General features: G+C 27.8%; 1 protein-coding gene and 1 long non-coding RNA gene across 2 annotated transcripts; one reads left to right on the top strand and one right to left on the bottom strand.

The window, feature by feature from the left end:
* The first annotated feature begins 3,389 nt into the window (after positions 1-3,389).
* Positions 3,390-13,477, top strand: LOC107442475 (uncharacterized). Its single transcript, XM_016056051.4, has 5 exons — positions 3,390-3,512; positions 3,595-3,754; positions 6,688-6,762; positions 8,967-9,061; positions 13,066-13,477. The coding sequence occupies exons 2-5, from the start codon at positions 3,610-3,612 to the stop codon at positions 13,351-13,353; spliced, it is 603 nt and encodes a 200-aa protein (XP_015911537.3). The 5' UTR covers positions 3,390-3,512; positions 3,595-3,609; the 3' UTR covers positions 13,354-13,477.
* Positions 13,478-16,055: 2,578 nt separating this feature from the next.
* On the bottom strand, positions 16,056-23,459 carry LOC107442472 (uncharacterized). Its single transcript, XR_001583868.4, has 3 exons — positions 23,250-23,459; positions 21,207-21,283; positions 16,056-18,674 (listed from the first exon to the last, which is right to left on the bottom strand). It is a non-coding gene; the product is annotated as an uncharacterized LOC107442472 (long non-coding RNA).
* Positions 23,460-25,105: the final 1,646 nt, after the last annotated feature.

Here is a 25,105-nt window from a genome sequence, read left to right on the forward strand (position 1 = left end):
TATTTTACTCATAATTATTTTTAAGATTGTTTGCTTTTTACATTAAAAGCATATTACTCAAGGTACACGATGCTTTGGCTACCATTACTAATAAATGGATTTAAATTTTGATTAAGCAGGTGATTAAAAAGGAGCACAGAAGGAAGGGAAATTTATCTACAAATATGAATCAATCAATAAATCTACATATTAAGGAATCAATAATTCAGCGAATCGTTTTGTTGGAGTATACTCATAAGCTGATAAACTGAATAAACGAATAAATCCGTCAAAGAAAATGCTTTATTACTATTGATCATGTTTTTTTAAAGTTTCTTTAACAAAAATTTTACTTATTTGAAAAAAATAACATACTTACAAGAATTAAGATTACTTTTGAATTTTAGTTGTTGTTTCTATTGCCACATGGCAATGTCAGCAAGCCTACTTATAAAACGAAGCCAATTTTTAGATAGAGGGAGCGTTAATTTTTTCAGTGGTGCCATCTATGGACAAAAATGCGATTTCAGCCTCACACGCACGACAGAGCCCGTTTTACTGGATGTATACCAGAGTATGATCAATCTCCATTCAGTACCACCAGAGGTTATTAGTTATGAGAATTTTTGACCCCGACAGTGTTTAACATGCACCATTCACCGTTTAATACACGGAGTTTCTTCGGCCGGCGAGATTCGAACTGCCGTTCTCATGACGACGAGTCCAACGTCTTGCCAACCAGGTTATCCCGACCTGGAATTTCAGTATAACATGTATTCAACGAAAATTCTTTTTTTTTTCTTTTTCTTGATCATAACTATTTAGTTGAACATAGATGTAAGCAATCACAAAGATGAAATTATATGTTGATTTTTTTCCAACTTACATAAGTTGCTGAACTTATACATTTTTGTTATCAGAAACAAGGAACAGGAGGAAGAAAATTTAACATATTTAGAAATTTTGACCTCGAAATTAATTTTTGACAAAAAAAAAAGCTTTTTTACCTTTTAAAAACATTGTGTTTAAGCGATGCAAATGTGTAAGTATTATAAATAAAAATTTCAGTTTTTACACTTGAAGACTCCTTTAAATCGTCTATTTAAATTTCTGATTTTTTTTTAGACACATTGTAAAATTCAAAAATGCTGGAGGCGTATCACAGTTTTAAAATTGCATGAAGTCTTGTAAAGTACGTTTTTGCAACACGCTGTGGTGTAGTTTTAATTTTAGAGTGGGTATCTGTTATCTACTTCTAATAAAATATATATAAAAACTAAACTCAGCGGCGCGACAGCCCATAGAGGGCCAAGGCCTACTGTGCCCATTTCAGTTTTCTTGACCCTTGGACTCTGGGGTGCAGGAGCAGATGTCATTCGAAAAGTACGATGATTTTAATGCAGCTCTCCCTGCTCACAAAACAGCAATGAATCAACTAGTGGTATCCGTTAATCGAATTCTATCACAGGTATAATTCTGGTGGCGGAGTTCTGTAGTGTAGCCACCACTACAAAAATACAATTCCATTTCACCAGTATATAAGACATATTAACTCGACTCCATGTTGGGGTACCTTTTCATAGTTGAAGGTTGGCATTGCCGATAACTGCCAACCCCATATCTACGATTCGATTTAATAACTTTTCGGAAAGATACATTCGTGTCCTATCGGCATTACTGATGACAGATAATAGCGGAAATACCTAAATGTCTGCATACCACAGGTGGCAAAAGAATGATCGTGATTTCAAAAGTTTTTCTATCCCTTTTCTACAATAGGATGGGTGAAAAAATTGAGGATGGCCTCTTATGAGGCTGTTCCCCCATTTTATTTGCGACACTTGTATTGGCAAGATTGAAAATTTTATTGTTTGACACTACGACAATTTTTTTGTTAATGACTTTGAGATCCCACTGTTTTACAGCACTTGTATTGCCTCAGGGCTAAGAGAATAAAAGGGCTGGTTCACTCCTTAGAAGAAACTCTCGCCGCTCCAAACCTCCGATTTTCCCCAGTGACGTCACGGAGGAGCGAAGCTTGCACTTTTACTTCAAGAACGGAGCGTTCGTTCTAACTAGCTCTAACTAATATTGGATCATTCCTTTTTGTGACATATTCCAAGACATTTGTTGTTCTATAAAATGATTTTTCTCAGTTTTTTGCAGTGAATTTACAAAAATTCAAAACTATTAACGAAATACCAGTTTGCGCGATTGCAACTTGCAAAAAATCTGATAGAAACACAAAAGGAAAAAATATAATTTTCCACGTGTTCACTAAAGTAAATGAACAACTATGTAAAGAATGGATTCAATGAATCGCAAACAAAATGACACAGTTAATATAAAACAGCAATACGTTTATATTATTGTTAAGAGCTTTTATAAAAATTCACCATCTAAATAAAAACCGCCTCGTTACTTCAAAAAAAGAAGAAAAAAAAAAGGCTGGCGAAAAAATTAAAAATAGATAAAGTCAAGGAAAATTAGAGTGCAAATTAAAAGTATAAATAAAATATATAGTTCATAGTTAAAATTCTCCTAATTTCATAACATATTTTTTAATGTAGTAATTCGAAATATTTATGATTTTTTTTTAATTATAATCTCTTAAAATTAACTATCTATAAATTATATTATCTTAAATTTAAATATCTATAAACAATTGTAAAATTTCAATTACCATTATGAACCTAAATTATTATTTTGTTTCAGCAATTAGCTTTTAAGGTTGATGTTTCCTAATGATTAAGTATGAACAAATTGCTATTAACGGCATATTTTAAAATCAGGATTCTAAATTTAACTCAACTTATTGTTATCAAAGATTCTGTAGATAAAAAAGTGTCGATGTATGCTTTTCTTAATAATTAAAGTTAAAACTGAACTTTTTAAAATAAAGCATTTATAGTGTCATTTTCGCCAACTAGTAAAATATTTTTATAAGTTTAAAATGGTATTTTTATAATATAATGGCCAAGAAAGTTTTTTTGAACTATGCTTATGAACGGAAATAATGTGTTAATTATGTAAAGTTTGAAATCTAATAACCAGAAAAAGTCTAACTTATTTTTACAGAGAGAAAGATGCAAAGTTATAATATCTTTGCTAGCGATCTCCGAGATCTGTGTACACAGTGACGTCATGAGGAGGGAAATCGTAGCTTCAGCTCTAAGAGCGGAATGAACTATCCCTTCTCTTCTTAGCCCTCTTTTAGCTTCTCTCTTTAGCTTCTCTTTTCAGCCAAATTTTATTGTTTGACGAATAAAAAATTTTGGTACAACAGAGTTTGTTCGCAAAATTACTGCTTTATCCTCCGCCGATGCAATGCAACTCGTATTCAATTGTTGTGATTAGAGCCCCTGAAGTTGTGATTGGAAATAATTATGCTGCTAGATGGCGCTTTCACAGTTTTTGCACCAAGTTTGTTAGTGCTCTTTTTTGAGCAAAAATAGGCAGTCAAGAGTATTTTCACAATTTGTGGAAAAATAAACAAACAGTATCGTGCACTGAAAAATAATAAAGTTTTAATTGTAATTTCTCTTCCAATGATTCCATTTTGAGTTGTAACTGTTTTGAAAGTTTACTTATTATCACATATAAATATATATTAAGGTTTTCATCTCCAATATGACAACGGGTGAATCAATATGTATGAAATCACCAAATTCAAAAGAAAACAGATTGCTGAAAGTGGAGCCGAATATCGAAGAATCTGATGTAAAGCAAAAAACCTCTTCGGATCTGATGTATTGTGAATATGTCGATACAAGTGGTAGAACAGTTCATGCATATTTTTGAACCTTTTGTAGTCAATGCATTTGTTTAATATTTGTTCATGTTCTTGCATAATCTCTAGTGTTCAATGCTTGTATGTCGCACAGATATTTTCATTTAACTGCGTTCTCAATTTTACATTCAAATTAAAGTTCCATAGCCATTTTCATTCAAAGATTGGAATGAAATAAATTGGGAATTTGTTTCATTTCAATTCCCCCAACTGCAGTTGCAAAAAGTTCGGTACCTGCGCTGAAATAATCACCAAGCTTAGTTGACATCCGGGTAGTGACGTTGAGGAGCTTTACATATCATGATCTGGGGAGCGGAGTAATAGTGAATTCTGGGCAACTTCAGGGAGAGATTTTCGTATCCTGATCAGTGGCAGAATAATTGCCAAGTCTTGGGAACTTCTGGACAGCGGCCCACGCGAAACTAAAAAAAACATCTCAGAAAGGGACCAACTTGAAATGTATAACTCGTATAACCCACTCTAGGGCAACCATCTACATGTTTTTTTTTTTTAAAATTTGCAAGTTTAAAATCTATTTGGCACCTTGGGGATTGCAGTTGGCACAAAAGATCACCATACGGAAATATCCCCAACTTCGGGACAGTAAAACTAAAAGAACATCATAGAAAAATACAAACTCATAAATATACCTCCAGGTAAACATTTACATGTTTGCTTGTTTTTTAATTTGCAATTTTAAAATTAATTTGACACCTTGGTGATTGTAGTGGACGTGACTGTTTACAATACAGAAATATCCCTGTGGCATATGAGAAACGACATTTTTGAAGATTGTAATTTGTCTGAAGAAGTACCGGTACATAAACAGGGGTCTGTCCAGGCCGAATTTACTACCGTTTAGCGGTACCTTCACAAATTCAACTTTAGGAAAAACGGCAGTTTCACAAATTCTATTTTAGGAAAAACGGTAGTTTCACAAAATACTTTTTCTTAAAATTTTATTTTTTTATCCCTTAAGAAACCATAAGTCCATATTTTTGTGTTGATTTTTTAACATAATTTTTAATTTTTCACAAATGATATCTAAATTTTCACAAAATAGGTACCTCTCAGAAAACCCTAGACAGACCCCTGATAAATAACCACTCAATCACAAAAGTGCCCATGCAGTACTTGCAGTAATATATATAGTTATTTCCACAAATAATTATTATAATATATACTGTGGCTATGCCGGATGATACTCCAATTTTAATTTATTTAGTTTGTACCTTTCTTGTAAGAATTGCTGGGCCAGAAGTAAGATAACTAACGATAATAACTGCTAGTTAAAAGTTACTAGCAATTTTTGCTACTGTGTGTATCTGTAACTAGCATTTAGTTTTTGTAACTAGCAATTCAATCAAATTGTATATTATTTACTAATATTATAAAAATTACATATATATATATATATATATTATAAAAATTATTATAGGAATTAACATTTTGAAATTGGCATTGAGATTTATAAATTTTTTGTATAAATTTATTATTAGGGCAAATTTACCCAAAAAAATTTACAGTGAAGTATCAACAAAAAAAAATTCTAGTTTAGTTTTTTTTTTTTTTTCCTTTTGTACTTGTAACTAAAAAGAAATTATCTAGAATACATCAATTTAATTTTTTTAATTCATTCACTATGTCTTATTGTGAAATTTCTCCAATGCATATTGTTTAGTACTTCTGTTTCATTATATATGTTGAAGTGTGTTAATATAAATTCTTTTTCAGCAAATAAGAATAGAATCCGAAATAAGATTTAATTTTTAAAAATTGTGCAATTGGAGTGAAAAAAGAAAATTGTCTTTGTAACTAAATATCAATTATAAAAACATTACAATCAACGTTTATTGTTTAAAATTTTTGCTTAATATCTTTATAGAGTTGAGTAAAAATGTTCATTTTATGTAACTAATAAAAATCTATATCTGTCCTAATATATTTAATTTTTAAAAAATGTGAAACTTAAGAGAAGAATAAAACTTATTTTAACAATTCAGTTTCCTGTTAAGTTTCACATAAAATCTAGTTATTTTAAACTTTTGTATAAGCTACCTATTGATTTTTACTTGTCAACAGTGCCGGATTAAGCGTATGACGCCCTAGGCCATTCAAATTTTTGGGGCTCTTAGATTAATTTTTTTTTGTCATATATTATTTATTTATTTAAATATAAAAGTATTTACATATGTTTTCATTTAAGAAAGCATATTTAAAATAAGTAATTAATTAAATTTTACTTTATTTTGGTGAATTAGAACTAAAAATTTTTTAATTTATTAGCACTACAAAATCAACGCTACTGTAAAATTGAAATTCAAAAATCTTCTTTTTTTCTGCTCTTGTGATCAATAAACTGATCTATTATGTTATCAGAATTGATTTCACAGAGAACATCTGATTCGATAAACATATCAATCTTAGCATGTCTAATCGTTTTTGAAACATGACACTTCTTTGCTCACTCTTGATTCGTTTCATTTTCGAAAACGAGCGCTCTTTAAAACAATTTGTTATCATAAGAGTTAGAAAAACGTGAGGAGCAGTTTCAACATTTGGAGAAACAGATCTAAGTTTGTCTTGAAATAAGCTTCGTGAAGTTAGGAATGAGTGAACTGATAATAAATAAATATGATTAACACTATGTAAAAAAATTGTCGTATTTTATTAATATATGTTTGAATTTTTTTTAAATCATTGTTTTTCTTAATTTTTTTTATTTATTCTCAAAAAATCAATTTTAAAGTGGTCCGTAATCATTGGGGGCCCCAGGCCATGGCCTAGTTTGGCCTAATGATTAATCCAGCACTGCTTGCCAAGAGCTATTTAGTTTGCATTATTCAGTAAATCCATATTTCAGGTTCAGAAAAAATATTGTTTTGATACTTAGTAAAAAATTTCTTCCTATTTTGCAGGTTCAGCGAGAGTGAGTAAATTATTTGAGAAGAAAAAGGAAAAACCTGTTATGGTATCATATGGAGAAAGTCCTTGTAAGCATCATTTTTACGATTTACTTTTTTATTGTGATATAAACGTTATAAAGATTTTAATTTACACTGATCTAATTTTTATATCTTTTTTCATTTAATGTAAGGTCTAAATTGTACTTTCTGCAAAAAAATTTATCAATCTTTCAATTTATACTGAAATTTTATGATGTTTTCCCATTTCAGCAAACGCAAATAATTTCAACTTTTTTTCTTTTTTTTTTTAGTTGATAGCTATCTATTTTTTCTTTTTTTTTTTTAATTAAATAAAATGCTGAATTTATTTATGTTAGCAGAACAAAAGAGTAATAATTTTAAAAATTACTTAAGAAGTAGATTTGATTGTATATATCTATATAGTTTCAAGGATTTTTTTGTGTTTTTCAAATAGAAGTGAGTGCGCTTTTTAATAATGAGAACTTTGTTAACGAAAGTTTCAAAATTATGATTTAAATTATTATCAGGGGTGATTGTGTTCCCTCCATGTCTAGAAACTGGGAGCAGGGCACATGGTTTTTTATCACTGAACTCCATATAACTCAAGACCATTGATTCATGTGAATCAAAATTTAAAACTCGATGAAATTTTCACTGCAATGAAAAATTTAAAGTAAGAATTAAAAGTTCTGCAGCCTGAAATGTAAATTTTGAAACTTTCGCTAGATTACCTTAACAAGATGTTTTCATGCGCATGATTCTTCCACCAATTTGATTTTCCTTTACTTTTTTTTTTTTTTTTTGCTTTGTTTGATTTTTAATGTTTGAAACTGCCCTGGAATCCCCTAATATCATGATTCATATTCAAGAAATTTTAATTTCAAAAATTTTAATTCACATAAGATTTTCAAAGTTTTTCACTTCCCCTGTGGTATTTCTTACTGCCCATTAAACGAGAAATACTTTGAATGATATGATCTTAAATTCTTAGTAGTTGTAGGCTTGACTTTAAATTTAAAAAATGATAAAATTTAATAGCACATTACTTTACATTTATTATTACACATTAAAAACTTGTGGTTACTCAACATGATGTCTCTTATGCAGTCATTAGCACGTCTGCCAACTCTCAAGCTTGAGTCTTAATTTTCAGGCTTTTGTGTTTAATCTAAGGATCTCAGGCCACCAAAGAAATTTCTTAAGCTTTTGTCCTACTTTGTGTATCAATCGGAGGGCCTGCTTTTAGTTTACATAGCGCCCTCAAAGCTTCTCTTCATACCAGTAATTTTGTTGTTCAAGTAAATTTAATCTATCAGTAATTCAATTTTAGAGCCTTTTTTTTTTTAAAAAAAATGTCTCTGATAAACAAAATAGTTTGCCTCAAAGGGCGGTAGGCCCACTTTTTATGGGGCGAAGATCAATTCTATGGGGCGATTTTCAATTCCTTTAATAGTTATAAAATTTTTAAACTATTTCGGTTTATTCTATTTTTGTAATAAATTAAATACAAATAAATAAATTGAAATTGTACTGAAAGAAGCGATTTAAAACTTAGATAATATTTTAATGTATTGCAAATCACTAATCTAAACAAAAATATTATTTAATCCTTAGAAAAATTTTCAAAAAATAATTAAAAATTTAAAATGAGTTATCAGTCACTCAATCTGTTTTTAAAAAATAAGTTTAATTTTTTTCAACATTTTTTATTGTTAAAAGTTAATTTAAAGAATGTGTTGATTTATTATTTTTTTTAGTATTTATTATTGTTTTGCTTATTAAGTTATGCCACAGTCACAAATAAGTCAGATTCCAAAAGTTACAACTTTTGGAACCTGATTTATTTCTCCTTATTAACCTTCTTTTCTTCATAAAAACAAGCTCTTGTTAAAAGTTTTAAAAAAATACATTAAATTATTATTATGTAAAAAAAAAAGTTGTGTCACAATAATAAACCATGGTATTAAATTTCAAATTTTTAATATCATAAAATAGCATTCAAATTTAAAAAAATATTAATAGATTTGGTGTCATCCTCTTAATTGTTTTTCAAGTGTATTTTTCCTTTTCCACCCTTTCTTTTTTGCAATCTCATGCCTGTGATTTAAAATCAGAAACTACCTTATACGTATATATATATAGTATATATATATATATATATATATATATATATATATATATATATATATATATATATATATATATATATATATATATATATATATATATACTATCCTTGATTCTAACTTAAGTCAATTTTATGTTTATAGTCTATAAGAAATACTCTGACCTACTAACGGAGTTGGAGAAATCTAAAGATGTACTACCATCTGAAGGGGACGATCAGTTACCTGTAGTCCAAATGGTAAATAGGATTTAATGCTTATAAGAATTATGATACATGATTTTGTAGTAATGAATTCAGGATTGTGCTTGGAACAATTGCCCAGGAGTTTGCGAACAACTAAAAGTCAGTTCTATTTATGATTTAATGCATGTTGTTTACATTTCAGGATTAGTAGGTTTTGTAAATTTTTATGCTTTTACAATTTATATGACACATTTTAATATTGTTTTTTATGCTTACAAATATGTAGTTTTATCACTTTTTCCTCAAAATTGCATTGTGTTTTACGCTTTCATTCTGAGGGCCATATTTTGGCAGCATCCATGCAGCACCCTGTGTGTGAGCACTGTATTTAGCAGCATTTACTTGATGAACTGCGTATCCAGGTGCCATACTTAGCCAGCATCAGCATTGTACTGTTTGATAACCAGTCCAACCTGCTTCAGACTGCCACAGACTAATGGATCAATACTTGGTTTTTGTATTCTAGGCCTTTAATACATTGAGAAAAAAAAATAATTACAATATTTTCCTAAAAGGAATGAAGTACCCTTAGTCGCTTTATGTACCCTTTAAAAGATACATGTGTCTTATAAACATGTCTTACCATTTTTCAATACAGAATAAAAGTAAGTTGAAATTTATATTTTTTCTTACAAGGGAAACTAGGGAAGTGTGACTCGCCAATTTTGAAATAAACTAGTGGGATGCATGCCTTATGAGGAATAATTTTAGGGGGCAACATTCGTTTCGGCCCATAAAAGGTCCTGTGAGAGATAAAAAATAATTCAATATATAGAAAAATCGGTCTTTTATCACTTCAATGCAGATTATTAGTTATTGTAATTGTCCCATACTCCAATTAATTATTAATTAATTGGTTAATTGATTTGCTTATTAACAAATTAATAATTCGATCACCAATTAATTAATTATTAATTAATTGATTTGTAATTACATACTCCAATTAATTTAGAAAAATTTTTGGAAAAAAAATTTAAAAATTTGATGTCAATTTTTTTTTTTTTAAATTAACCTAACAGATTTTTCTAAAAAACTACAGATATATAAAATTTTCGAAATCCATTTTGACAATAAATATGCATTATATAGTACGTGAAAGTACCACAAAATTAATTGGAGTATGAGATAATTACAATAACTAATAATCTGCATTGAAGTAATAAAATACCGATTTTTCTATATATTGAATTATTTTTTATCTCTCACAGGACCTTCTATGGGCCAAAACGAATGTTGCCCCCTAAAATTATTCCTCATAAGGCATACATCCCACTAGTTTATTTCAAAATTGGCGAGTCACACTTCCCTAGTTTCCCTTGTTAGTAAAATTCTGCCATAGCAATTTTTCTGGGGAAGGTGATGCTAAAGTTTGTATAATTGTTGTAACAACTTTTCATTATTTTATGGATACCATGTCTCTTGAAATTATGTAATACAAGATTTTACCATATAACTTACGAATGCAGCAAGTTTTGTAGTTTGTAATTTGGTAGTTTTCAATCAGAGATCAAAATGTCGAATCACTCCAAAACCAAAAGTTTTCTAATAACAAAGTAATTAGATTGGTTGGTTCAAAATAATGAATGCAAATTTTGTTTGCTTTAACCTTTCACTTCACCTCAAGTTTTGTTTTGAACTGCAAATATTTTAAATGTAATATTACATGGTCAGGTAGTACGGTGAAAACCTGGAATTGCCAGGGAATTTTATTTTACTCTGAAAAGCAGGGAATAGTCAGGAAAAGTTGCAATTTTTTACAAAAAACCTGGAAAATCCCTATAACATACCTAGAAAATAACCAGTCATAGAATTGTCAATAACAGTAATCAGTTATTGAGATTTGATTTAAATCGAACATCTATTACAGTTATTTTATAAAATTCCACCTTTTAGTGAAACTTTTTCAAGTTTCCATTCTCATTCCATTATATGCTTTTGCTCACAAAATTTAATATTTGATATTACAAATAAATGAAAAATCAAAGTTTTCGGATGGCGTGGTATAGATAAAATATGGTATGGATTTTCATTAAAATTTACCTGATATACCTATCACATAATTTTTTTTCTTTCTGAATTGAGTGGGTACCCTGTTAAATGTATGACTATTTAATAATAAGCTTTATTACAATTTCTTACATGTATTTGTAAAACAATATATTGATAGTCTCACTGTTGTGATAACTTATGTTTTAATTATAATATTTAAGTCTGTGAATGTAAAATAACGATCTTAATCGTACTTTCTTATTAAAGCTGCTTCTAAAACAAGATGTAGACAATGATTTTTCACCTTTATATTAATGTTGTGGATATTTTTATGTTATATTGTGTAAAATATATGATTACGCAACAATAAACTTTAATTACCGCTTTTTAAGGGTGTGTTTGTAAAAGTAAATATTGATAATGATTATTCTTCTCTATACTGTTATGACAATTTTTTTTTACTGTTTAAATATTTGACTGCACAGTATTAAACTTTATAACAATTTTTTATTGAAGGTTAAACAAAACATTGATGATGATTGTTCGCAGTTAAGCATGACTCAAGGTTTTATATCTTTAAATATGTGACTTTATAATAATGTGCTTTATCAGAATTTCTCATCAAGATCTTTAAAAAAATATTGATAATGATTGTACAGTGTGCAACGGATCATCCTAAATAACTTTTGATCTAATGATCAGATTATCGCAACTTAAGACTCAATCTTAATGGTTTAAACCTATAGCCCTAAATATACTAATTAATTAAACCTAACTGTAATTTAAGATATGATATCAGACACAAAAATGTACTTTCTCTAAATGAACATACCTTTTTTCTTTTATTTTGACAGATTTGGATTCTTGAACCTAAATTTATGGGGGGAGCCACAACCTTCAAAATATGGTCCCAATAATTTAGTCAAGAAAGGAGTAAAAGATTTAGATTTGTTAATTATTTCATTTTTTGCGTATTTCAATTAAATGGCAAACTTTTTAAACTAATCTGAAATTTTTTGTGCACAAAATCTATTTAATGATAGTTTTAAAAAAATTAAGTTTAAAATTTTATTTTTTGTCATTTAAAATTACATTCTTTAAAATGATGTAAAAATTTATATGACATATAATTCAAAAAAAGTAACCACTCTCCGTTCCACAGTGATGGAGGTTAGTCGTTCTTAGAGGTTGCCTCCTTTGACTTCAGAATTGTTATCAAAGGTACCCGATTTTTCGCAAACGATTTTAATTTTAGTCTGTATCATTTTCTTGGTGTGAAAAAGCATCTATAAAAATGATTCCTAACTGATGTAGTTATGTGTAAAAACAAATTTACCAATTATGAATGATAAAGCTATTTTAAATAAAGAAACAATTATGTTTTTTGTTTAAGTTTGCAATTAATTTAATGTCATAAAAATTAGTTAGCTTTTAGAAAGGGAGAAGAGGTTTGTTTATTTGAGTTGCTTGTTTTTTCTAAAATAACTTTTTTTCTAATTAAGCTTTCAACTCTAAAAGTAAATCATTGATAGCATCGACTTAGTGCATTCTGACTGCAACATGAGGTATCGTCAAAGAGTTCTCTAAAGAACCTCACACAAATATTTTAAAAACTGTTTAATCTACTTATTTGTTTTGTTAAATTTTTTGTTTTGATACTTTTTGTGTTTCTTTATTTAACCTTTTCTGCATTTGGTTCAGATGTTTTCCCCGTCGCTGGGAGAGGTTTTTATGATGTCTCCTAAAGGTTTTTTCCAACACAAAGTCTTTGGAAAATATTCTGTGCCACCCAAAAGTGGTCGTAAATAGTGGTGGTTGCTGCATGAGTATGGTCTTTCCAGGAGGTTTCACTGTTATTATAAAAAGTTATTTTTTAAATGCAATTATCTTGAGATAAAGGAATTTTATGAATGTATTAAAAAATTATTTGATTAGCTTAAAAAGTTTTTTTAAATGTTTAATTAAGTATATTAACTATGCAAAAATGAACTTGATATAATTTCTTATAGGAGGTGTTTATTAAACAAAGCATTGAGGATGATTCAGATAGTAATGATGCTGATGGAAGTAAAATTATTTTTTGTGGGGAGAAAGATGATAGTACAACTGATGAAGATACTAGTGAGTCTGAAAAGGAAGATGATACTGTTTTAACAAAGATGAATGAAAAGATGCAAATCATAAGTAAGGAAAATAAACTCTGTATAGAACATGAAGAAACAAATAATAGTGGTTCTTCAAGGTTTAATTCTCCTGCAGGTGAGAGTGTTTCTGACAAAAACAATCATAGCAATTAAATTTTGACTCAACGCCAGAGAAATAATGTCAGAGAAAGATGCCATGTTGTGTAATACTTTGTACATTGTAAATAAAATAAAATTGCATTTTATCCCAGTCCAAATAAAATTTTTATATTCTTCATGTTTGCTGTATTTAGAAAACAGGAATTGAATTATTTTGCTGTGAAAAATCTAAACTTGCTGCTCTTGTTAATCTTATGAATATTATTGAGCAACTTAATCAACAATCTTTTAATAATTTTTTTTTTATTTTAAAAAATTTTGGATACAATTCACAAGATGTGCATTATTTCCCATTATTAGTGTGAAAAACTTCATTTTTTATATTTTAATTATATTTTTTGTTTAGCAAGTTTCCACTTTTTGGTATAAAATATATATACTTATATATATTATCAAGTCAAATTAGGTTTAATTGAGAATTAGGTAAAAAAAAAAGTAACTTTGAAATTGAAAAAGAAAAGCACTGTGGTTAATGTTAAGTTTGAAAAAGCTTTATACTCACAAAAATAAATCTAACATTTTGAACAACTTACAACCTATTGCCACTAAAGCATATAATCCCAAAAATTAACTGAGCTGCCTTAATTGCTATTATATATATATTTTTTAAATGCAGCCTAAGTTGTTTGTGATGAGACTAATAAGGAATTATTAAGAAATACTTATGCACGTTTACATAATCCTGTTTGTTACTCAAAGACAATTATCATGATTTTGTTCTTTTAATCTTCAACTTCTTAAGCCTTTTTTGACCGTAAATATTTTATTTAATTCAGTCATGAAGTTTTTTCTCTTGTAAGGTTTTCATATTCAAATAATTTATTGAAATTAGCCATATAATAAAGAAGTTCATTAATTTTTGCAAAATGATGAAAAAAATAGATTAGTATGAATATTTATATTTTTCTCCATGCTCTTATTTTTTTTTAAGTATTTTATTTTAGAATCTTCTTATTATCTTTTTGATTGAGTTTCTGTGATGTTACCCATTGCAGACGTTTGACATGAAAGCATACACACAGACTTAAGATAATCGTGCATTTTGATAAATGTTGACTTTATTTATTTAGTGACGGTAAGAACCTATGAAGATTAAATCTTTGGCTAAATTTGTAAAATTCAGCAACTATCGTAGAAAATAAATTTCCTTCAATGTAGAATTGCCATTCAGATAAAGTTTCTAGTCTTAATTTTTGCTTACTGATTTTTTTGAACTTTTCAAAAAGGTGGCGCTGATAATAAACAAAAATTAAAATGTTTTGTTTAACTGTTTACTGCACTAAATGATTACTTTGTTTTTTTACTAAGTTTTATTAATTAGAAATTATTAAAGGTATTTTATTAGTTAAAAATTATAAAGCATTATCTTCGCTTCAACACTAACCATACCTTACAACTAGATTTAGAATATTCTCTTCATTTGTTACCTGCTACAATAACCAAGAAGTCACAACCGCTTTCAAGACTTTGTTGTAGTGGTTGCCACCGAAATGATGTTGGAAACATCGGAAAAGATGAAAATCATTTAGCGCACTGTTTTAAGGGGTGGTCTAAAACTTACCTGCCAAAAGAGTCCACTAAACTGAGTTGTATAGAGCAGGGGTGCCACTCTAAAAAAATTTCAAGACTGAAATTATTTTTTGACCAAATAATACCATCTAGCGTTGTTTACCAAACTTTTAGAAATTCATAGCTCACTGACACCAAAATTTACCTTCCCTTGATAATAGCCTACATATTAAACCAACCATTTGATTATTTTTTCAAAATTGTTTTTCTCTTTATTTTATGTTTTTTTTAGCAAACAAAACGAAAATAAGAGCTAACCTTGTATATTTTTTTACAACTATTACTGAACAACCTAAACCATTCATCTCTATTTTTCACTTAACAGTTACTTATTTTTTGTTCTAGCACTTTAACTTCTTTCCTTTTAAAAAAAGTAATCTTGATTTAACTTTGGCCAGCATCACAAGCATCACATCGCCAGCACAGGTTATGGTGGGGAAGCAAACTCGAACAGATTTAGATTCAGCAATAGTACAAATTTAATTACACAAGTAGATGAAGTTCAATAAATTCCATTTGTCAAGACTTTAAGAATAAGACTTAGTGAAGCTGACAAAAAGAAGATAAATAAAAGTCCTGACATCATTACCACATCATATGTTTTCATTAAGATATGATATAATTTTTTTATTTTGACTAAAAATTTTTTTACATTCCTAATGAACAAAAAAGAAAATTTAATTTAATTGGTAGAATTTATAAGTCTATCGATTTTTCTCAAGACTGATTTCAGTCCCTATGACTGAAGAGTGGCACCCATGGTATAGAGTCATTGTCATGGAGTAGTAAAATTTCCTGTCAGCATGCCAGTAGGAAGCTTCGTAAACTTCACAAATCTGCTGTTAAATGTATGCAGCAGACAGGGTTTTTGCCGATTAAAAACATGTCACTGACCGTACCACATACGCGGCGGGTGATTTGTTAAACTTAAACATTTTAAAGACATAGAACTGACCGAACAGATTATCTACACAGTTGTTCCCAAGGAATGCTAGGACATGACGCAAGCACTCATTTTGGCGTGCACGTCACCTATTAGTGTACACAACGAAACGGCCCTCTCTTAAAAAAAATAACCCTCATATTAAGTTATGCTTTTGAAAAGAATTCTAAATAAAGAAAAAATATAATCATCAACATATTTTTATTAGAACAAAAGCAGAAATGTATTAGACTTTTGAATCAGAAACAAACTACAAAGCAAAATCACGAGTGCAAATTTACATAAAAATGCATAGCACATGACTTACATAAAAACAATCACAACAATTTCAATACAACTGTATGCATAATATATTTCAAAAACAATAATATGTCTGAAAAGTGCAATGAGTTTTAAAGTGCAGTGTCAAATATAAAAGTATTATTAAAAAAATATATAAAACTGTAATATAGATGAATATATATTGAAATTATTTATTAAATTTCCTTGGGTGCAGCTTAGTTAATGATTAAAGTGAAACCCTTAAATGCATCAGAAGCATCAAAGTTTAAAATTCATTGCGTGGAAGTCAGCAACCTGGCAGTGTAGGCGATTCAGCAAACCTTTTTGAAACATTTGTTACAACCACTCTCTGTGGATACCTAATAAGAAATTAATAAAAAAAAAGTTATAAACCTAGCCATTTAGTAGAATAATATTCTGAATAGAATAAGAATAGTATTCTGATTCTCAAGTATTCTAAGAACAGTATTCTGATTAGAATAAGAATAATATTCTGAATAAGAGTAGTATTCTGATTCTCAAGTATTATTTTTCTTGCTATAAGTGCAGAATGACTTAAATAGATTATTTAAGATAAAGAATGAAATATTTTATTCAGCACTTATAAGTGAATGTTATATTTATTCAATTATGATCAAGCCATCTCGAGAATCGGATTATTAATGTAAATGCATAGATGTTATATTTATTATAGCTTTCCAAAGCATCTAATTTAGTTTATAATAAGTTATAAATTCACTAATCCACAGTCTTGTCATCATCTTGAAAGTGGTGCTTCCTATCCACAGAATTATTAAAAAATTGACACTCTTAAAGGACATTTTCATGAGCAACATATATATTTTTCAAACTCTTTTCAGATTTTGATATCAAAAGACTCTTTTTTAAAACAATTAACTTAAAGGCTTTTAATTTTTATGTCTAATATACATCTGGTTGTTCGACATTTTTTTAACTTAAGTTTATTCCCGACTGTTTTAGAACAGAGAATAAATATGTAGAGTAATTTGCTGTGCATTTTTACGATCTATCCATAACCACGACTGTCAAGAAGCAAGCCTTTAATTTTGCATTCTAGAAAGCAAGTCTAAATGAAAATGCAAACAGTAACTCAAGTGCCTGTGTAATGACTTTTCTATATTTTAAACATCAAATTTTTAATTATGTAACTTCAGATATATCTCATTAAATTCATCATAACTTTAACAATTTTTATTATTTTTGTCGGGAAAAAACATCACACAAGTTATTAACAAGTTTGCTTTTCGTTTAACATTAAATTCCCATTCATTATCAACAGTTAATAGTCTATATGCACAACAGTTTTTTTTAAATCATTTATAACATATTGTGATTACACTGTCACAAACAGAAGCGGTATCAGATTTTTCTAGACTAGTGGGCAATACTTTCACGATTAGCATGCCAAATTAAATTTGACTCGTTAAAAATCTCTGTAAAAAATTACAAATTTTGTCCCAAGTAAGAGACATTTTGTAGGTGTCACTTCATAAGTATGATTATACTATAGTATAGCAAAGTGACATATTTTTCTATAGTGCCTTTTAATGAGTTAGGAATTTTGACCCAAAAAAGGAGCGTTTCTTTATTCTGTCAGAGTCGCTTTATAATTATGTACTTATAATATAGTATACAGAAGTGACATCAGATTCCTTTCCATATTCAAATTCAATAAGAAATTTGACCCATCATGGAGACATTTTTCTGTTTTGTCAATGCCACTTCATAATTAAGTAGTGATACTATATACAGAAGTGACATATTTTGTTTTTCCAAATTTCCTTTTTAGCATTTAAAATCACGGAATGAATGGAGTATTTTACCTCTTTGTTTACTTAACTGGTGCCACTTCTGAGAATATGGCAGCTGCTACAACAAGCTAAATACAAAGAACAAGAAGAAAACATATAGTTGAGAATTCCCATCTGGAAAGTTCTCGTCACCGGGGTAAAATTTGCTTTTGCAACCACAATATTATGGCGCTGTTCATATTTTAAAATTACACATACATGAGTGAAGACAATAGCACAAGACAATAACCATAGAATAGTGAAACATATTGACAAATACATTGAAGCAAAATATAAAAAAGAAAATGTGGAAATAATGAAGGGCTTTTAAAATGAGTTATTGAAGAAATTAATCTATTTCTAATGTCACACTAAATGTGAATTCTATTTAAAAAGTTAAGACCTTTCAGCGTTGAAGTGAAGTTATTCATAAATAACACGAAACATAATAAAAGTTAAAATCTTCAAAAACATGAGAGTATGTAGGATGATGTTACACAGTTTAGAACGTTTAAAAATTCCTGAATAACTGGATTAAAAACAGCACAAAAACATAAACATGATATATAATGTAAATCTTGCAAGTCGTTATAAATACATGTATTCAATAATCAATTCCAGTAAATCATAAAGTTTAGTCTTCTATTTTCTCTTAATGTGTTCTTCATTATGTATATGTTCCTTAGTATCAAGAATTTATAAACTGTCAGCTAAAAGACAAGAAATTTTGATAAGTAAATATCATACATTTTAATACCTTTTATGAGAAAAACACAATTTATTTTTTCATACATAAGATATATTCAAACTAATCCATCAGGGTGCATAGCCAGATTTTTCAACAAAAAACAAGCACCTTTTAAGCATTCAAAAAATATTTTTAATCACTTTCCAAAATAAAAAAAAAAATCATAATTAGGATATGTGCAGTAATATTTTTTTTTTAGTTTTAAGTTCTTAATTTATAAACAGAGAATCAACAAAATACAAAAACACTTTCAAAAACTTTACATAATCATGATCAAAACCCTAGTTTTTATAAATATTGCAGAGAAAAATGTGAAAATCATGCTTTTTTGTAATTTATAACGAGAATTGACACGGCAAAGAAAAAATCTTTTTTAAAAAGATATAAATTTAAGCACTTTTTACAAACTATGAAGAAAAAAGCACCTTTAAAGGCTTTTAAAAAACGTAAATTAAAAATAAGCACTTCTTAAAAAATTTACAAACTTAGTCTATTTATATCTAGCTTTCTTTAAAATGGATGGGTTTTTTTTCTGAAAAAAGTGTTATCTTAAACCTTTTACAGGGTGCGTAGCCAGCCTGATTTTTCAACAAAAACACTTTTTAAGGACTCAAAAAATATTTTTAATCACTTTTCAAAAAAAATAAATCATAGTTAGAATCTGTGCAGTAATAAAAATTATTTTTTTCTATCATTTGAAGTTCTTAATTTATAAACATAAAAATCTATAAAATTTAGAAACATTTTCAAAAACTTTACATAATCATGATAAAATAACTAGTTTCTGATAAATATTGCTGATAAAAATTGAAAATCATGAATTTTTTTTTTGGCGATTTCTGATGACAATCGCTATAGCAAAGAAAAAATCTCTTTTTAAAAAGATAGAAAATTAAGCACTTTTTACGAACCCCAAATTTTAAAAAAAGCACCTTTAAGGGCTTTTAAAAAACGTAAATCAAAAATAAGCACTTTTTAAAAATGCTACGCCCCCTTGTTTTAGGATTAATATTTATTCTGCAAGAAATGAGATAGTCTTGTCCACTATAATATGTTAATGATATAAATATTCATATTTTGACCGGAAGTCAAAATACTTAGTTTTTTTTTAAAGCTAAAGTGGCAGGCAACACTATGAAATACAAATATGTACCACCACTTTTTTATTGTACAGGTGTTTATTTTAAAACTACTCTTGGTCGTTAATGGATTAATTTGTGGCGTATAACTACCACTATAAATATTAAATACCAATTCCCTAATATATAAGACATGTTAACTTGATTCTATGACAAGGTACCTTATGATAGATGAAGGTTGATATAGTCGATTAAAACAGTCCCTTCAAATTTACCAAAAAACTTTACATGAAAGAACACAAAAATAATCATTGCTAACTAGTATATTGACAATTTCAATAACTCAAGGTTACCATGCAGAGCTACTGCTGTAATTTTAAATAGAATCTTGATTATCTGAAATAATTTTGACTCCACTGACTTTGATAATTGAAATATTTAGATTATAGAAATAATATTCTTCTATCCATTTTCATCAATTAATTCTAAAAATTGTAAGTTTTTCTTTCTATAACAAAACAGTATTAAATTGTGTTTGAATTCAAGGCCATTTAATGAATATCTTTATGACAAAAAACTTATTTTATATTTCATTAGCACTAGTGTCTTAGCTAGCAACTATTTCTTTCCTCTTTTTTTTTTCTTCATAAACTATAGCACAAATATTATCGTTAGCTGATACCAGTTGTCCTTTTGCACTTTGTCATGATTTCATGAATAAAAATTTCATTTATCAATATATATTAGTTTTAGTTAATAAAAATATGTCATTCCTTTTACAAGTAAACCTATAATAATATAAGCCAGAATTAAACATTTTGTGGGTGTGCAGTATTTTTGAAACATTGAATATTACAGTTGAATAATCTGCCAAAGGCAATTAAACAAAACAAAAAATTAATAATATTTAATTGCAAATTCAATTCAAGCTGCTCTTGTTTGTATTTTTAAATAAATTATTTATAGGTAATGGGCAATAAATGTTTAGCTTTGGTCGCTTAAATGAATAATTGTGGTCTCCTTGCAGGCCATATCTGCCAACTCTTAAGCTTTACGCAGAAGATTTTTGCAAATAACAATTGAAATAAGATTTTTTTTTTCCATTCTGACCTTTTAAAAATATTACAACAAAATTATCAGACATTTTATATAAAATATTGTTTTTAAAGAATTTTTTGTGTTGATGATTTCTTTTTATCAAGATTAATTACTTTCTAAAAACTTATTACAATGAAAATAAAATTTCAACAGTCTGATGAACTCAATAAATAAATTAGTAGGTCATTTAATATTAATGGGTTGCAGGGAAAACCATACATGTTATTTTATTATTATATACCGAATAAAAATTAATTATACAATAGATAATTAAATACACTGTATAAAAATAAATTTATTGGATCATTTATACTCACCATCATAACAAAAAAATGTTGGTGATTTTATAATGATATGTTTTCATTTTGTATTCTTTTTTCTTTTCTTCTTATACCTTAAAAAAATATAAAATAACAGTTCTTAATAATAAGAAATAATTTTATAACTTTTAATTAATAGAATAAGTTCTGCAATTTCAAATAAGATAGAAGAGTGAAACTTTTCAGGAGTGACCACACTCTGTTCCACATTAAAATGTTGAGGGAAGTTGGTTGTTCTTATAGATTACCCCCATTGATTTCAAGATTGTTATTGAAAGACTTTTTGTGAACTATTTTAATTTTAGTCAGTGTCATTTTCTTGAAGCTGAAATGCCACTTCTGTTGGCCTCGTGAAAAGACGAGAATAGATTAATAAAATTTAACGTCAATAAAAACAATACCGACTGATATAATTAATGAGTAAAAACAAATTTACCATTTATGAAGGATTAAGTTATTTTAAATAAGCAAAAAATTATGTTTTTTGTTAAAATTTGCATTTAATTTTACATCAATAAAATTATATAGTTTTAAAAGATGAGAAGAGATTAGTTTGAGATGCTTGTTTTTTCCAAAATAACTTTTTCTAATTTAACTTTCAACTCTAAGGGTAAATCATTGCATCTTTAGTGCACTCTGACTGAAGATGTTGTTTCGTCAAAAAGAACTCTTTAAATAAGAGCCTCACACAAATATTTTGAATACATTTCATTTACTTCCTTAAATTTTTTGTTTTGATATTTTTTCGTGCTTCCTTATTTGACCTTTTCCCCATTTGGTTCCAGTTGCTGGGAGAGAATTTAATAGTCTCTCTTAAAGGTTTTCTTCAACACAAAGTCTATGGAAAAAATTCTGGGCCTCCCAAAAGTGGTCGTAAATAACTTCTTTAGTTCTTTAACAAGTTCTTTAAGTTAAAGAACGTTTTTAAAGTTCTTTAAAGTTAGGTTGTCCTACTTCTTGGAGGTCTCACTGTATATTATTTTAAAATTAAAATCCTTTTTTTTTTTTTTTTTTTTTAAGAATTACTTAGATAAGAAAAAAGATTAAGATCAGCTATTGAAAACAAAAGCAGATTTTTTTTTCAAACATTATAAAATAATAATTTAAAAAACTTTAGAGAATAAGCTTAGATGATATTTTTCAGTAACACAAAAAATATGTGCTTTTTTTGTAATTAATGCAAAGATAAGTGATATAATTTTGTTACTAAAATTTGAAAAAATGATCCTTAAAATTATTAAATTTATGGTAAAAAAAAAATAAATGGTAGCATCATTACATGCATAGTTAATCACCAATCCATTGTGCAATTAATTCCATTTAAGCAATTTAATGGAATAGATTACCATTTGAATTATCCAAAAGCATGTTATTTTTAATTAACCTTCAACTTAATTACTAACATGAAATTATTTAAACCATAATTATAAAATATTTTTCTCTTAAATATTTAAAAGAAATTTACCATCATTTATTATATATATATATATATATATATATATATATATATATATATATATATATATATATATATTACAGCTGTTAATTTTTTACCCTTTCAGTTTATTGAGAGCTATTTAAAATCTCTCAATAAACTGAAAACTATATTCTTTAATAATTTAGCAAATGAGAACTTTAAATCTATAACTTTTGTTAAAATGTGTCGAATTGAGATAAATGTGACAAATTTTAAGAAAAGTAAAATTTTCGGACAGGTTTTTTTTTTTTTTCAGCCCTAATAATGACTATTGTAATTTTTAAATTACAAAATTAAGCGATCGCATTTTCATGCACAATTTGCTCATTTCTATGAATAAACATTTGCCTATTTCTTTACTATTGAAACAAAATTTTAATATAATTGTAAATCTCCCTCGCCTTATGAATACAGTGTGTAGCTACATTCAAGATATGTTAAAGGCTCTGTGCATGTACTAGGTGACCTATAAAATAAAGAGGCCTACAGAGGGTTAATCAAATTCTAAAGCATTAGAATGACAGTTGCATAAATTAGTCTGTAACCGTAAATTATTTACTTACCAGCTGTCCCGACCCATCGTTATTCTTCTGAGGGGTTTTACCGCCTCTGGAATTGTACAATTAACCCCCAGAAGTCAATTAGACAAGATCGAACTCGCAGGTGATGCGTCTACTCTGCGAGCAGACGATTGAATGAAATGCACCGGTTTCAGAATTCTGCAATGGTCTGGAGAAGGGGGAAAGGTGATTTTCCCAGGACTTGCGCCATGCAGCCTTTTCGCCTCCTCAGTGCAGCTATAGATCCGTAGATTACCTCTACCCTGGATACTGATTCAATCATCTGACAGATCTTTTTTACGCCTTTAAAAATTCGTAGACATAAGTGTTACAATGTATCAATGCATAAAAATCTATAGCAGACGATTTCTTATATAATAAAATTTAAGGTTATAAAGAAATATAGCAGTCGCTACGTAATTTTATATGGTATACAGTGGCGTACATAGACTTGGGTGCGCCCCTTGCAAGATTATTAAATGCGCCCCTTTTTTTTTATCCTAACACAAATTATAATATAAATAATTTTAAAATTATAATATAAAATAAGAAGAGACATTCGAGAATTTATTATCATTCATTTTATTTCAATTTATATTAATTTATGGATTTTAATTTGAGTTATTTTAATATGAATTAATAAAGAATCGCTGTGAAAATATAGTGATATATTTGCATTAAATTAAATTATTTTAAATAATTATAATTCTTTTTTATCATTTGAATTATTTAAATTAATTCTTTTTTCTATTTTTTTCTTCTTTTTATCTATAAAAGAAATATATTTGCATGAAATTAAATTCTTTTAAATATTAACATTAAAAATTGAAGAAAACCAAACTAATGCTTTTCAAAATTAAAATATTTTCTTTTTATCAAAAAAAATAAATAGATTTATCGAAAAATATAAAGATGAGGAAAAAATGATGGTTTTTTATCACATCACATAACATAAAAGTGTATTTTAAAATAAATTAACTTTAATGCTCTTGAATTAAAGTTAAAATTAAAAAGAAGATAAATATTTTTTTAGCAACATAACTGCAAATTAAATATTTTAATTAAAGAAATCGTATGAGGTCTAAATTGATTTAAAATAAAATAAACGCATTATAGCTTAAAATAAGATTTAACATTCAGTTGGGATTAAGTTCATTATATTTTTAAACTTAAGACATTGATATTTAATGAACTGTAAGAAATTTTATGAATGTTACATCTTAAATCAGTTTTTTTTAATTACTTTTTTAAGCTACCTAAAATTAGAAACAAATCTCAAAAAATAGTAAGCAGTTTAAAACTCACAGTCGTATTTCGCATTTTGTAATAATATTGTTGTGTTTATAAAGTCAAAACATAAAAATAAAAAAGTATATGATTGTAAAATAACATGAATGGGTTATGAAATTGGCGGAAATGAAAGACTTCAAAATTAATAATTAAAATGTCCGATTTGAAAATCGCAAGTCGTTTTAATACCGGATTAAAAATATCAGAATTTTCGAAACCCCGAGGAAAAGCCAGCAACAACTGTAGAAAGAACGATAAAAATAAATAAATAAATCTCTTAAATTGTGGAGCACAAATAAAGCACCCATTTAAATGCACGATTCGTGAGTCGCATTGATACATATTAAAAATATCGGTATTTTCAAAACCTTACGCCACTGATAAAATAAAAATTTGAATTTAGCACTCTTGTTGTATTAAGCTAAAAATAAATGATGGAAAGTTATTTATATCAATTGTCTGACATGCATGTTACATATTGCATCGACGTATAAAAACAATGGCAGCTCAGAGCAACTTAAAAATATGCATTTCAATGTATTAGAATTTTAAAACTATTTCCACGAACA

Source organism: Parasteatoda tepidariorum, chromosome 4 (genome assembly GCF_982258835.1).
Source record: "Parasteatoda tepidariorum strain Cologne lab strain chromosome 4, Ptep-v5.0, whole genome shotgun sequence".
Lineage (NCBI taxonomy): Eukaryota > Metazoa > Arthropoda > Arachnida > Araneae > Theridiidae > Parasteatoda > Parasteatoda tepidariorum.

What these genes read in the sequence shown, in the direction of transcription:
- LOC107442475 (XM_016056051.4), top strand. Translation starts at nt 3,610, where the DNA reads ATGACAACGGGTGAATCAATATGTATGAAATCACCAAATTCAAAAGAA. An exon ending in TGAATATGTCGATACAAGTG is followed by an intron (nt 3,755 to 6,687) that starts GTAGAACAGTTC and finishes CCTATTTTGCAG; the next exon opens with GTTCAGCGAGAGTGAGTAAA. An exon ending in AGTTACCTGTAGTCCAAATG is followed by an intron (nt 9,062 to 13,065) that starts GTAAATAGGATT and finishes AATTTCTTATAG; the next exon opens with GAGGTGTTTATTAAACAAAG.